General features: G+C 41.8%; 1 protein-coding gene across 1 annotated transcript in view; it reads right to left on the reverse strand.

Annotated features, from left to right (window-relative positions):
* LOC124065854 (pro-neuregulin-3, membrane-bound isoform) overlaps nucleotides 1-13,409 on the reverse strand; it is a 284,845-nt gene that overhangs the window by 28,096 nt on the left and 243,340 nt on the right. Inside the window, exon 4 of the mRNA XM_046401682.1 lies at nucleotides 2,277-2,300. Coding sequence (XP_046257638.1) covers nucleotides 2,277-2,300 — 24 coding nt within the window. The remainder of the gene's footprint in view (nucleotides 1-2,276; nucleotides 2,301-13,409) is intronic.

Consider the following 13,409-nt stretch of genomic DNA (forward strand, 5'->3'; position numbering starts at 1 on the left):
AAACTGAAAATCAACACAACTTAAAATCCACCCCACCTCACCCAAAAATATCTGCCTGTAACGCTTTGCTCTAACATTGATTTACATCCAGGTGGAACATCTTCCAGTCAGAGCTCAGTGATCCCTGATGGAAAGGAAATATTGATGCATACACAAGGGACTGACTGACTAGATACAGTAAAAATGTCTGCCCTTTTTGCCCTGCAATGTAAAAAATGTATAAAGGCCAAGGCAGGATCTGAGAGTTCTTGAATATATTCTCTGTTTTGTTAAACCTTTGGTGAGTGGTGTCCAGGGTGGAGAGATCTCAACCTTCAGACACTTGTCTTCTAATTTTAACCTCAGAAGCTGACTCTGTTGAGGGAAGGGCGGTTTGTTCTCTATGAATCATGCATAGGCATGTGGATTGTCTTGTGCAAATAACAACCACAGAATGAGAAACACATTTAAATATAAGGTAGTCTGGTGCAAATAACAACCACCTGCAACTCTGACCTCAGCAGCACAGATGATGATTGAATTTACCCATTTCAGAATGAATTCCCAGTAACTGACCATTATGAGCTTTGCAAAGACAGATGTTGCACTGGATTACATTAGATTGTACATGTGTACCAAAGGGGACAGTGTGTGTGTGTGTGTGTGTGTATGAATGTAAAGCACACTGTTATTCCTCAGATTCCATTGGATGAAAAATGTTTTACAACCAAGCTGAGCTGGATGGAACTGATTTGTGCTTATGTGGCTGACTTTTCAAAGAATAGTTACAACTTTTTTACAACTATCAGTTGCGATGAACAGAAATAAGAATTTTATGGGAAGAAATTAGAAAGATATTTAAGTTCATCACTACTGGCCTTGCCCATCCCCGCATTTACGCCTGGATATGAAGACTTATTCTTTATTTCTGAAGAAAAACCCAATTTCCAATTTTATTAATTACAGAAATCGGTAAAAGATGATTTTCAGTGGATTGGTATTTTATACTTTAGTCAGCTTCCAAAGCCACAGACATTGACAGCCAGGGTGGAGTGTGGGAGGTGCTTATCTATCTGTGCACTGCTTAACACAATGCTGGGTAAAACACTGGCAGGACTAGAGACATTAGCCAGGCAAAGAAAATGTGGCAGCCTGAACAATGTTGCCAAGGCATAAAACCTCTCACTGAATATAAATGGGAAAACCTGCAGGATAGCTCTGCGAAACAGATCATCTATCACTGCCAGGTTTGCATAGTCTCAGCAAGTTTCCTGAAAAAAGCTTTTGTTCGTTTCACTGCAAATGCAGCAGTGGTGCAGCGGACAAAGAAGAATGGCACTACTTGTTCCTCTCAGATTTAACTTTGAGAATGTAGAGGCTGTAATGTCAAACCCGGGGGAGGCCATTTTCCACTCTGATCCATTGCTTTACCAACCTGTCGATGTGGAAGGGGCCCAAGTTACAACAACTGAGAGAGTGAGGGGTTCTAGTGAACAACAAGCCTCCATGTTGTTAACTAGCATTCCTCAGCTGTGACACCCGACACAGAGACTGCAGAGGAGAGCCAAGAACAGGAGAAGGGGGTTTGGCAAGAGTGAGGAGCAGCCGCTGGCGTCCTCCCCGCACAGCCTCGCAGGCATGTGCATGGGAAACACGCAACCATTGGATGAAACTCATCTAACTCACATAAGTAGGAAGGAAGAGCTTCAGAAACACACTTCTGAACACTTGCCATGCGTGTGCACACGGACACACGCGCACTAATGAGGAGTGCATTTGGTTACAGTGCCAGCATCATAAAAACTCCCTCACTGTGCCCTGCCTGCCTCTCTGTTCTCACTGTTTCCAAGGAGACTGCAGCACATTGATATTCTGAAGGGACACTTCATAAGCAACTGTGAGAGAAAGAAATAGAGGGAGAGCAGGAGAGGGGAGGAAAGCATAAAGACAGAGATGATGCAGGAAGTAAATACATGTGTGTAGAGAGAATGGAAGAAAGCGTAACAGTGGCTAATAATTTAAAGAATACAGCATGTGCACAGGGGGTTTGATGGTGCTCAATGCATGAACCTGCAAATGTACGTTCAGACAGATGGCATTTATCCCCAACACAGCTTTGATGTTTCCATGGCAAATGACATAATGATGCCATATGTGATTAGACAAGTGGGTGTCATGAACGATGCATGTGCTGTATGTAAGCAAATCACACAGTGCACAATGTTGCTCCAACATGACGCCCTGCCATGTCAACAGTTGTGACTCGTGCAGATACAAGACAAGAAAGGATTCCTTACCCATAAACTCGATGCCCAAGTGATCTGTTGTTTCAGGCCGCAGAGGAGGAGCAACGGGGGAGGGGGAGTTGGGGGGTAGAGGGGGAGGGAGAGAGAGAGAGAGAGAGGGAGAGAAAAGAGAGGTTATTATTAAGAATAGTATACGTTAGCATTGTGTCACAGTGTATAGCCGGATCATCTCTGAGTTGTCCTTTGACGTAAGCTGCTTTATCGCTATTTTATCGTTGTCACATGGAGTCAGAAGGCACATGCCAGTAATGTTATAAGAAATGACACACACACACACACACACACTTGCTGTCTGAGAGGTCCCTCAGGGATGATAATATATTCTCGAACCTGAAGCCTGACCTTGACCTGTTCTTAACCTTAAAGGCCCCCATCCCTTATCTGCTTCTCACGACGAGCAATGGAGATATTTCCCATGGGAAATAACAGAAGTTGATGAATTGTCAACATCTGAATCAAAATCTGATGACACTTTCGGGGTTGTTTGCTCGTGTTGTGAGGTCACTGTCAGTCAAATCTGATCAAACCACACCCACAAAGTCCTGTTTTTGGTTTTCTTTGTTCGCTTGCTTTAGCTTTGACTATTTCCTCTTCTGCAGCGATTTAGCACTGCACATCCATATCATCATCGCACCCATGATAAGCAATTAATAAAAATCATGTGGTTCTTTTTAATTCCAGTCCTTCCTCTTCTTCCTTTTCAAGCCCTCGCGGCTGTTGCCCACAATGACGGCTAACAGCTGAGATTTGGCAGAGTACCAGAGCCTGCACACACACCGACACACACAGACAACACACTGGCCTGTGTTACCTCAGTGCGTGAACAGAATAAACATGGGAGCTCGTGTGCATTCTGTTGTATAAAGCATGTTAGGGAAACCAGATGTCGGAGGTTATTTTGTTTCCACGAATGGACGCCGAAACCATGATTGCGTGTTTTTGGCAGTTTTAAAGCCGAACATACAGACGGTCAGAGTGCAGCTGCTTGCGTTCTGCTGTTTAAGGAAACATCTAACAGGCATAGAATTGTTTCATCGATGCACAAATGAAGACCTTTCAGGTTAGAAATTCCTGTTTACTTCAGCTGTGTGCCTTGAGGCAATTTGTGATCTTGTGCTTTTAAGGTAGCAAATAAGGGAAATTTATTATTATGGTTTCATCCCTAAAAATTAGCATTTAGCTTTACAAACACATAAAACAAACAAACAAACAAAACAGCTTAATTAGAGCAGCTGTGGACCATAAAGGCATTCCCTGGGCTCTATAGGCCTCGAAATATCCCTCTCCCCAACTGTCAGAAAATAATCTAGAGGAAGTGCTGTCTGTGGTGTCACCGCTGGCTTCCACCACACTGTCGGTGACTTTATCTCCTGAGTGGCCTTGCCCTACATCTTAGAGTGGGTGAGCTGATCTTTCTAATGCGAAAAGCTCTGTCCAATCTGCCCCCAATCTTTTCGGGCAATGTTAGCACAGATGTAAGCGGATCATTTTTCACTTTACCAATGACCCAGAGACCTCTCTCCACTGCCTTCTTGATTTCTCCCTTCAAAAACGCCCGCAATGTGGGACAGGAGAAGATGAAGGAGATAAGTGCTGCTCTCACATGAAAGCTTTTGGAAATAATCTACATTCAGGTTTTTGCAAATATTTGTCAGCCATTGCATTGAATGAGATAAGCAGCAACTGGAGGAACGGGTTTAGGTGGGTTGAGTGCAGAGATTGGGACTGGGAATCAACATTTCTCAAAGCAGTTAAATGAAATAAATGAGCAAACAAACACAACCAAGAGAGTAGAATTTGCATGTAACAAAAATGCATCTGTAGGCCTTATTTTCAGCCTTGGTGACCCCACTGACCTCTACAGAACCAAAAGAAAATGACAGTGTGATCTGTCCTTTGAAATTCTGCAGTTCTGCAGCCCTTTGCTGCCAGGGTGAGAAACCCAATTTCCCATGGAGCTCAATGAGTAGGGCCTAGCACTAAAGCTGCCAAGGTTAGGGATTTCATTTTCTGTGTAGCTTGGTGGGTAGAGCATATATCAGCACCAGCACTGTCAGGATATGAGCTTCAGTTCCCATTGGGGCCACCCATACTCAAGATGTATGCACTCCTGCTACTGTAAACCACTTTAGATGGAAGGACCCACAGAGTGTCATATGTTAAATATGCTCTGTGGGAACGGATGGCCTTTGAATCATTACACTGGCTGACGGATGCTGCTGGAGATGTCACATTTGAATCTGAATGGCAGGAAACTTTCCAATAGTGGGGGAAAAAAATAATAAAAAAATATCGATGCAATGGTGCAGTCCCAGTGTGGAGTCTTGCATTTGAATATTTTGTGTAAACATCATGACAAAACTGCTCTGCAATCTGCAAAATTGTGCAAGAGATTATTTCCTGTTGAACAGAACTGAATACCACAGTTTTTTGTTTTTGTTTGTTTTGTTTCACAAATTTTATTTTTTGATTATTATTACTTATGCATTAATGTGTAAGTATCATATTAATACTGTGATGTTGGGTAGTTGCAGCTGTTATGCATCATGTTTTAGAGTAAAAGAGTAAAAGTATTTCATAACGATACGTTACTGATTACGTTACGTTACGTTACTGAGATACGTTACAGACCGTGCTGATGAAACTGAGAGTATAATCACGTGTGGAGTCCATTGCTGTGAAAACTGCTGTTTGTTGACACTGAACCCAGCATAAATGAACTGTGAAACCCACTGAAACGTCCTTGAAACGTTTCATCCTTCTCACATTTGCAATCTTCTTGACAAATGAACCACACACCATACAGGATGAAAAACTGAGCAAACCGATGTGTAATGCTATATCAAAGTAGATACTTCCCGATGTGTGTGTGTGTGTGTGTGTCTGCAGCCTGAAGTGAAGGCAGGTGTGGGTGGCGGGGAGTCCATCGTGTGTCGCCCCACTTCCCCTCCCTGTGGACCTACACATGGTGATGAGGATAGGTTGGATATCCGTGTGTGTAGGTGTGCATGTGTGTGTGTAGGTGTGTATGTGTGTGTGTAGGTGTGTATGCTTCCTGCTACCTCTGGAGTGAGCCTCACAGTGGAAAACAGATTAGCCGACCTCCACTGGGACAAACACCCTGCTGATTTACAGGCTACACTCATCTGAGAACAGTCCTGTATGTGTCATATTTCAGCAGGAATATATCATTAAAAAATTAGCAGTGGTAGCCACAGTCACAGTCAGTGTCATGTGCTTCATTCTGTCATTTAATTAAATTAATCTAAATTACCTGCTTAATCTCTCAAAATTCTGTAGGTGTAGTTAAACTCTAATTCTGAGAAAAGGACATGAATTTCATCAACACAAGAAAAGAATGCGTGCAAAAAGTAAATTTCATTCCCGAATGAAATGTGGCTGTGGTAAGCATAGCCAGCTGCCTGTTTCTTCTTCTTCTCTCAAAAAGGTTGGGGCCTTGGCTTGGCCTTGCAGCTGAGTTCAAAAAATATTTCAAATGTAGAAATATTATTTCAAAGCAATGACAGTAAGAGATGGGGAAAAAAGAGATGGCAGCTTTTGAATTACGACAGAAAAATTAATATGAACTCTCTCAGGGTTACTAATCATTTTGTGATGAATGCAGAATGAAAGCACTAACGCTGTCTGACTGAACCGCAATCATCAACATGATTAATTAATTATGTAGCTGTAACTGACAGATTACCTTGAGCTAGTTCACATTTCATCCTCGAATCATCCATGAATTAATGTTTCACTGGCAGGAGTAATTACATGTGGGGTGCCACGAGGCTCAGTGCTCAGCCTCATGATGTTCTGTTAGTCACTTTGGTCTTTCATTAGTGCCCGGTTGATATGGACTATTTAACACCAACGATAGCTGCTGCACTGATGAAACAAGGCCTTTTACAACTGATTCGGGCAATTTTGACCTGCCATCTTTTTTGCCTTCATGCCGCACTGAGCAGCACTCAGTGTCATTTTCACAACAGACTTTACTTTATCATATAAAGAGACCTTGACTTCAGTCTCTTTTAATATTTGTGTCCACTTTGACACGATTTAAAAGTGCAGGTGACAGGAGCCAAAAGAAATGATGCACATAATCTGTTTTGTCTAACTGCCTTGAATAGCCACCTCAGTCCTCCATCTCATAATATTACTGCTATGATTTAAAATGTTAAATGTGATAAAATTGACTATAAAAATACTAACGCTAAAATACATTCATCATTGCAAGCCTGGTGTTAGAGGCTTTCAGTGGCTTTTAGTCTTAAAAGTTTGGCCTCACTTTATGCTCTGCTTCAGTTCGTTTTTAACTGCACTCAGAAGGATATTCCATAAGAATTCCCTCATGCTGCCTTTGTTTAACTCATATAATGTTTATGTGTCTCCAAGTGCGCTGCAACACACACGCAAACGCAGATAATCGTCATCCCTCTGTCAAGCTGAAAATGAATTATTCCACAGACAGGCATGAGGGACTGATTGCATCATGTTCACATCTCAGTCTGACTGATAGCTTCTCTCTCCATGTGTGCAGAACTGAGAATACACTACATGCTATTTCCAATTAGTGCCCAGCACTCTTTAGAGAGCGGGAAATAAATTGATATTTTGACAGATGGCGGCTCTGGAGGAGCCGAGAGGAAACTAAATGATCACTTCGGATTGTCCACCGTTCAGCCTGTTCAAATTAAATTCTATATGGATAAGTCACACAATCTGTGTGACTGTGTTTCTCGCTTTAGCTCCCGATTGCTCTGAGTTTCATAATATTTTCTTGTTTAGATTTTGCAAGTGTGTGTACATTTCCACAGGGATCATAGCTTGTTTATGTGCAGTAAATGAAAATGTAACAGCAGACAGTTATTATTAGTAGTGGTGATATTTTTTTATCGTCGAGCCTTATTTGTGGTTAGAAGTCAAATTATTCACACACACACACACACACACACACACACACACACACTCTCTCACACACACAAGCAAGGTTTTAATCTGATGAGACAATATGTCTGAAACATTTGTTTCATCCTACTGACAAAGCTGCAGTAACTGCTGCCTCAAGGTTTGCACCCTGTGGATAATATACTTAAATCTGCCCTTGTGCTTTTCACAGATATTATTAGGTCACATGTCTGTCCTTTTACTGAACTATTTTGTGCCTTTATTTGAGGATTTGACAGGATAAAGAGAGAGAGGGGGAGAGAGAAAAGCGGATGACATGTAGAAAAACGTTAAGGACTCAGCCCCTCGTTCACGGGAGGCACACGCCACCACATGAACTACAACCCTCACATGTGAGTCTGGAGCTGAGAGGAGGCGGCTGCAGGATGCCACAGATTAACGGCTGTGTGTGTGCAGAGCTCGACTATGTGTTTAAAAAGCCCCAAACTTTCCATCTGCTGGATGCTCAGTATCAGTCATTGTTGAATTTGAATGTCATCTTTCGCAGATTTCTTTCATCATTTTTTGTTCTTTCTGCCTTGTATACTTCTTTTTTTGTTGTTTTTGCCCGCAGCAGTTGCTATGGCAACAAGGTGTTTGTATCTTCTGACCTGACAGAAAGTCTTTCATCTGAGCTGTCTGCTCTGCATCCATAAATCAGAGGAGTCCAAAGAACGGACCTGGCGAGGATGATCTTCTTACAGCTAACTTTACCACCTGAAACCCACTCAAAGCAGCACTGCAGCAGTGAGTAAGGAAACAGACTCTGGAGTCATTGTCATTATGCAGGATGGTTGGAGGGGGAACAAAAATCTGTTAAGCTCCACTTACCAACTTTTTCATATAAACAAGACTTTGAAAGAGAATTGTCATAAATTCTGCAGGTCCACAAAGCTTCTTAGCCACCTTTAGTTGATTGATTTGGTTTTGTGCCACTATTAATGTACAGTTTTGCCTCAGCACTCTCATCGGCCTTGTTCACCGCAGCAGCAGACAGCTGACAGCAAACAAATTCTGGTAAAAATCCACCTGCAGACAAACAAAGTCAGCAAAGAAAGTTGAGACAGCTTTTCAGAGCTTCTTTAAAAGGAGGAGCTGAGAGGAGGGAGCAAACATGACTTGCTAACAAGATATAAATAAGTGACTGCTTGCTCAAGCTCAAGCCATACCAAGGTTTTAAAGTCAGGACTGAATGTGTTCCATGATTGTTTCATAAGAAAACAATCTTCAACCTTGAGTAATTTAAAATATATCAAGACAGACACTGTGATCAATTCAATGGTTTTCGCCTCAAACCAGGAAACAGCCCTGGGATGACCTGCCTTACTGCAGTAACTCAGAGTCAATAACCAATCCCATGATAAATAGTGTGCAACAAAAATGCCAGCTAGCAAAGAAAACTGTGCAGAACAGGACACTGAAGGGACGTAACAATCCAATTTAACCTTTAGTGCCAAGACAGGCATATCAGTGCATGTGAGGAGTCTGGTAATCTTCAAACAGTCTGGCTGAATATAATAGAAATTAAAATAGAAACAGAAATCTCACAGGGTTTTGTTTGTTGCTTTTGTTTATTGCAGTTCAGAATGACTGTCTTTATCCTAATTGCTTTCTCTCCATCCCTCTAGCCTCCTTTGCTATGAACTGGCTTATTTTCTAATTCTCTTCTAATTCTTTTCTGATTCTCGTCCTCTCGCTCACTCTCTTGATTCTGCTCCTTCTTTAGTGTGGAAACCTCACTTCATCACATAGCGATTAACTGCAGTTCAAGAAAATGGCAGCTTTACAGATCCAGTTTTATTCATCTGTTCACACCCTTCCAACCGTCGCACTTGCCAGAATTATCATCAACGGATGTGAATGCTTCTCAGAGATAACAAAATCAAAATGAATCCAACATAAATCAAACAACAGATGAGCCGATGTAGAATAATCTGTGAGTAAATCACATTTCTACATGCTCCTGTTTATACAGTAAAATAAAAAAGCGTGATGGGAGGGGGTTGAGGTTACACTGATTTCTTAAAATTTTAATTTCACTCATGCCTTCGTTACGACCCCACGTCGTTGTAATACAACTATTAGTTCTCAGAGAGCCAGGTGGGTGTTCAAAGGCCATCACACACAAGTTTTTTTGTGCAGCTAAAGAAAGTGTAGTCTTCACCTCCATTTGACAGTAACCTCCCTCACATTATTTCCCACTCGCTGCCGAACATTAAAACAAAGTGACACATAATGTGACAGAGAGCTCCGACCACACGCGCCTTCTTTAAACTGACTTTGCTTTTGTGTGCTGTTAGAGGGTCGAAATCATTTTCACTCTCAAATGAATTGACTGAACCTTTTGGTACAGCACAAGGACAAATTTTTACATTAGGGATGTTTTTGAAAGCCTTGAAGTGTATTCATAAATATGAATAGCAGGGTGAGAAGTTGCATGCAATCCACAATGCAGAACTGAATCTGACCTTTTAACATCTGAATTGAGATGGGATTCATCACTGTGGACTTGGACCAAGCAGTCCACTCTGTACAGGCTTTTTTTCCCTAATGTGTGCTGTTCAACAGGGAGAAAAATAAAGAAATAAATGAGTCCGTGACAACATCTGAGTCACCATGGGAACACCTACAGGGAGCTGTCAATCATCATCAGGGTCGCATCTCTCAGAACACATCTTCCTCTGTGGCTCTCAGGCTAAAACCTACACACACACACAGAGACACACGCATACACACACACAGAGACTCTCACATATTACATTTGTAACACCTTGTACGCTTTTTATATTTCTGTCTTTTACTGTTATGCACCATCAATTTGTGATGTGCATTGTGTTCCCGGAGTTATTTTGTGAGTTAATGTGATTTATCTTTTTGATGTACCCACTTTTCCCTCAACATACCTCGTCTACTTCTACTTTAGCTTGTGCTTTTCCATAATTTATTCCCATAATGGCTTTGAAAAATCTCCATAAAACAGGTGTGAGCTTGTTGCGTTCAGGTACAGGCAAAAAGTGTAGGTGGGAGGAGTGACAGCCCCAATAACAACAGTGAAAGAGTGAAAGAGCACAACTTGGGTTGGTTATTCACAAAGTATAATGTTATGTAGATGCACTGCATTCTGCTTTATCGAAGTCCGTCTCTTCTTACAAAAGATTTCTTTCTTTTGACTCAGACACCATCTTCTTTTTACTGTTGGTTGAACACAATGCTGCTTTACGTTATTCAAGATGGAGTGCTCTGTCCGCTGACTTATATTGTGTAGGGCTTACAATGAGCTGACATGAATGAAGAAGATGCAGAGCTGAGATTAGACATGAAATGCTCTGAGGTCTTGCTCAGCCCAAATTGTTTATCCAGATTGTGTCCAGACTGATTCCACAAAGTCTGGGCAGCAAAACCGGATATGCAGGGTTCACAAATTGGATCCAGACTACATTTGGAGGTGGTCTGAAGTGTGATCGAAACTGAACTTCTACAGATTTGCTGAGGCCAGACAGGCTGGGCCCTCAATTTGGACTTTAAAACATCTTTTGTGCCACTGGCAACAAAACGAACAAGGACTACATCAAAATGAGAGAGTGAGAGAAGTGCATCAGGGTGCATAGAGTGCAAATAACAGTTTGAACAGTCTGTCTTAATGTCAAACAGCCTGTCGGATTTAAAAAACAAATCTGATTCGCCTGAAGTGTGAACAAAGCCTTATTTTCTGGGGCATCGAGTTCAGAAAAAACAAACTATCTGTAATTGACCTCCCCTGGAACCATCCTTCACTGCTGAGCAGGTTTTCAGAAGCAGAACTCAAAAGTGGTGATGATACCTCTGAGCTGCATGTGTTCCCTTATCCAAAAGCCTTTGTGGGGAAATTCAGATTTCGCTCTCGTTTCATAAGCTTCCAGGGTAATGAAAATGATCTGTCAAAGAGATTAATTCCTTCTGATATGATATTTTATGCCCATTAGTCACCATGTTAATTGCAGCTCCCTAATTATTCTGTGATTCATCACTATTATACATCACAAAATTTAAAATTTTTACATCACAGAGATTTCAAATTAACTCTTTTCCCAATGAAACAGTGTAAACTAATAATGTTGACTCAGTCACAAAACATACCTGATAATAACTTGTAAATCATTAAGTGTGCCCCTCTGGTCTTTAGATCAAAGTTTACCTTTTAAAAGTTATTTACAGGATGGGTTGGATGACAGTAGCAGAAATGTAAAGGAGAAACTGAGCCAGCCAGCCTTTAGATGTAGCAGAGAGAAGGTCAGCCAGTGAATCAGTGATGCCTCTGGGGCCTTTGGAAACCAGGAGGATGGAGAGAGACAGAGAAGAGGGTGGCTCACCAACCGGCTTTGCAAGGATGAATAAGTAAGAGAGGAGGAGGTGGGGGGAGAGTAAACTGTTCCCAAAAGCAATGAAATGAAGAAGGAGGCAGGACAGAGAGAGAGAGAGACAGGACATGTCAAAAGAGAGTTTGGGTAGGTCTGGTAAGTGATAAGAAGAGTTTCAGTAAGCAGTGCCTGAAGGGCATGGAGGACTGACAGAAACAGAAGAACGAGGTGGAGGGAGTGGAAAGAGAGCTGGATGGAGACAGACAGAGGGCAACCCATGACTCAGCAGGGCAGGGCACATGTCACGTACTTAAGTCACATACAGTTCGAGGCTGTCACTCCCCCTGACTCAATCTGTCCAGACAAACAGCCAATTGACTTGGACATTTTAAGGTAAGCCGATCCATTGTGAGAAAGCGACACGTATACGGCGGAGGAAGCTTAAAGTTTGGATGTGCATATATGAAAATGTGGTTTTAACATTGTCCCGAATGTCCTTTATTGTACAAAGCTTCCAAACCTGACATTTCTCCTTCATTTTTTTCCCCCCAACATGTTCTCATCCCATGTCGTCGCACACTTTTGCATCTCATCCAGACCCATCTAGCAGCCTTTCATGTTCAGGCCAGGGACTTGATGCCACAAAGTCTTTCTAACACGTGGTTAACATGAAACAGCACTTTGGTCAAGTTTAGGTACAAAAACTGCACGGTTAGTTTTAGGAAAAGATCTGTGATGTTTGATTTCACAAGCGATGCAAACTCTTGATTGTCTGACACTGATATGGACGTGGACGCGTTTTCACTGGAGGTACGTTAAATCCTGGTGCGTCTCACCCAGAGCTTCTGCTTCGGATGGGGCCTCTCAAAATGGAGGGATGAGATTTTACTCAGTGACTAAGTGACTCATAGATGACTGCTGTCTGAAGGGATAAACAGGACAATCTCAGATGTGCAGGTGGAAATTAAAAAATGTAGACGAGATCAGCCGTACAGCTTGCTGTGAATCGACTTAAAGAAAGTCTTAAACACAACACATTTCTTTGATTGATGGGTTAAGTGTTAAGTGCTCCGAGCAGGGTAATTAGTAAAATAACTCCCAATCAAAAAACTAACAAGCAAACAAATGAAAAAACAAACAAAACAGCTAACATAAACAAGATGTAAGTTCATGTAGGTTGGAATAAATCACGCAAATTAAAAATAAATGGCTGCTTTTACAGTTTTATACTATATGTTTATGACTCTGCCGGCGAGTCTCAGCCACCGCTGCTAATAAGGTCATCGGAGACATGAATCTGAACTGTGGGCAATTCAGCTACTTCTACTGGAAACAAAACTGCAATTCAAGGTTTCCAAAAATGAATTTTACAGACTGAGCTATTTTTCACCTTTTGAGTTTCATGTACATCCAAGTGCCAGACCCAACACTACGTGGGTACGCGATGAAAGTGACTTTTACTTGTGGAAGCCTGAACCATCTCTAACCTCTCAACGCCCCTGTTTATGGGCTGTTACTCCATAATGGTTTAATAAGAAAACATACATATTTACAGTACATTGTGTGTCATCCTTCATCACAACCTTGAACTGTCAGACTGTTGTGTTGGTTTCATCCTTTTGTGCTGACAGTCAAATCACTCTTTTCATGGGTCAACAAATCCGGTATAAAAATGGTGTAAGGAGGAGGGGGCAGTGAAAGGTAATCTGGGGATAGCTGGAGTTATTTTTATCTCACCAGCTATAAAGGACCAGTGTTCCTTTTAGTGCACTACAGTTTAATGTGGCCACGCAACCCGAGCAGTGATCCTTGATCAGTTCTCTTGTTCATGGAGGTT

Source organism: Scatophagus argus, chromosome 10, assembly GCF_020382885.2.
Source record: "Scatophagus argus isolate fScaArg1 chromosome 10, fScaArg1.pri, whole genome shotgun sequence".
NCBI lineage: Eukaryota > Metazoa > Chordata > Actinopteri > Scatophagidae > Scatophagus > Scatophagus argus.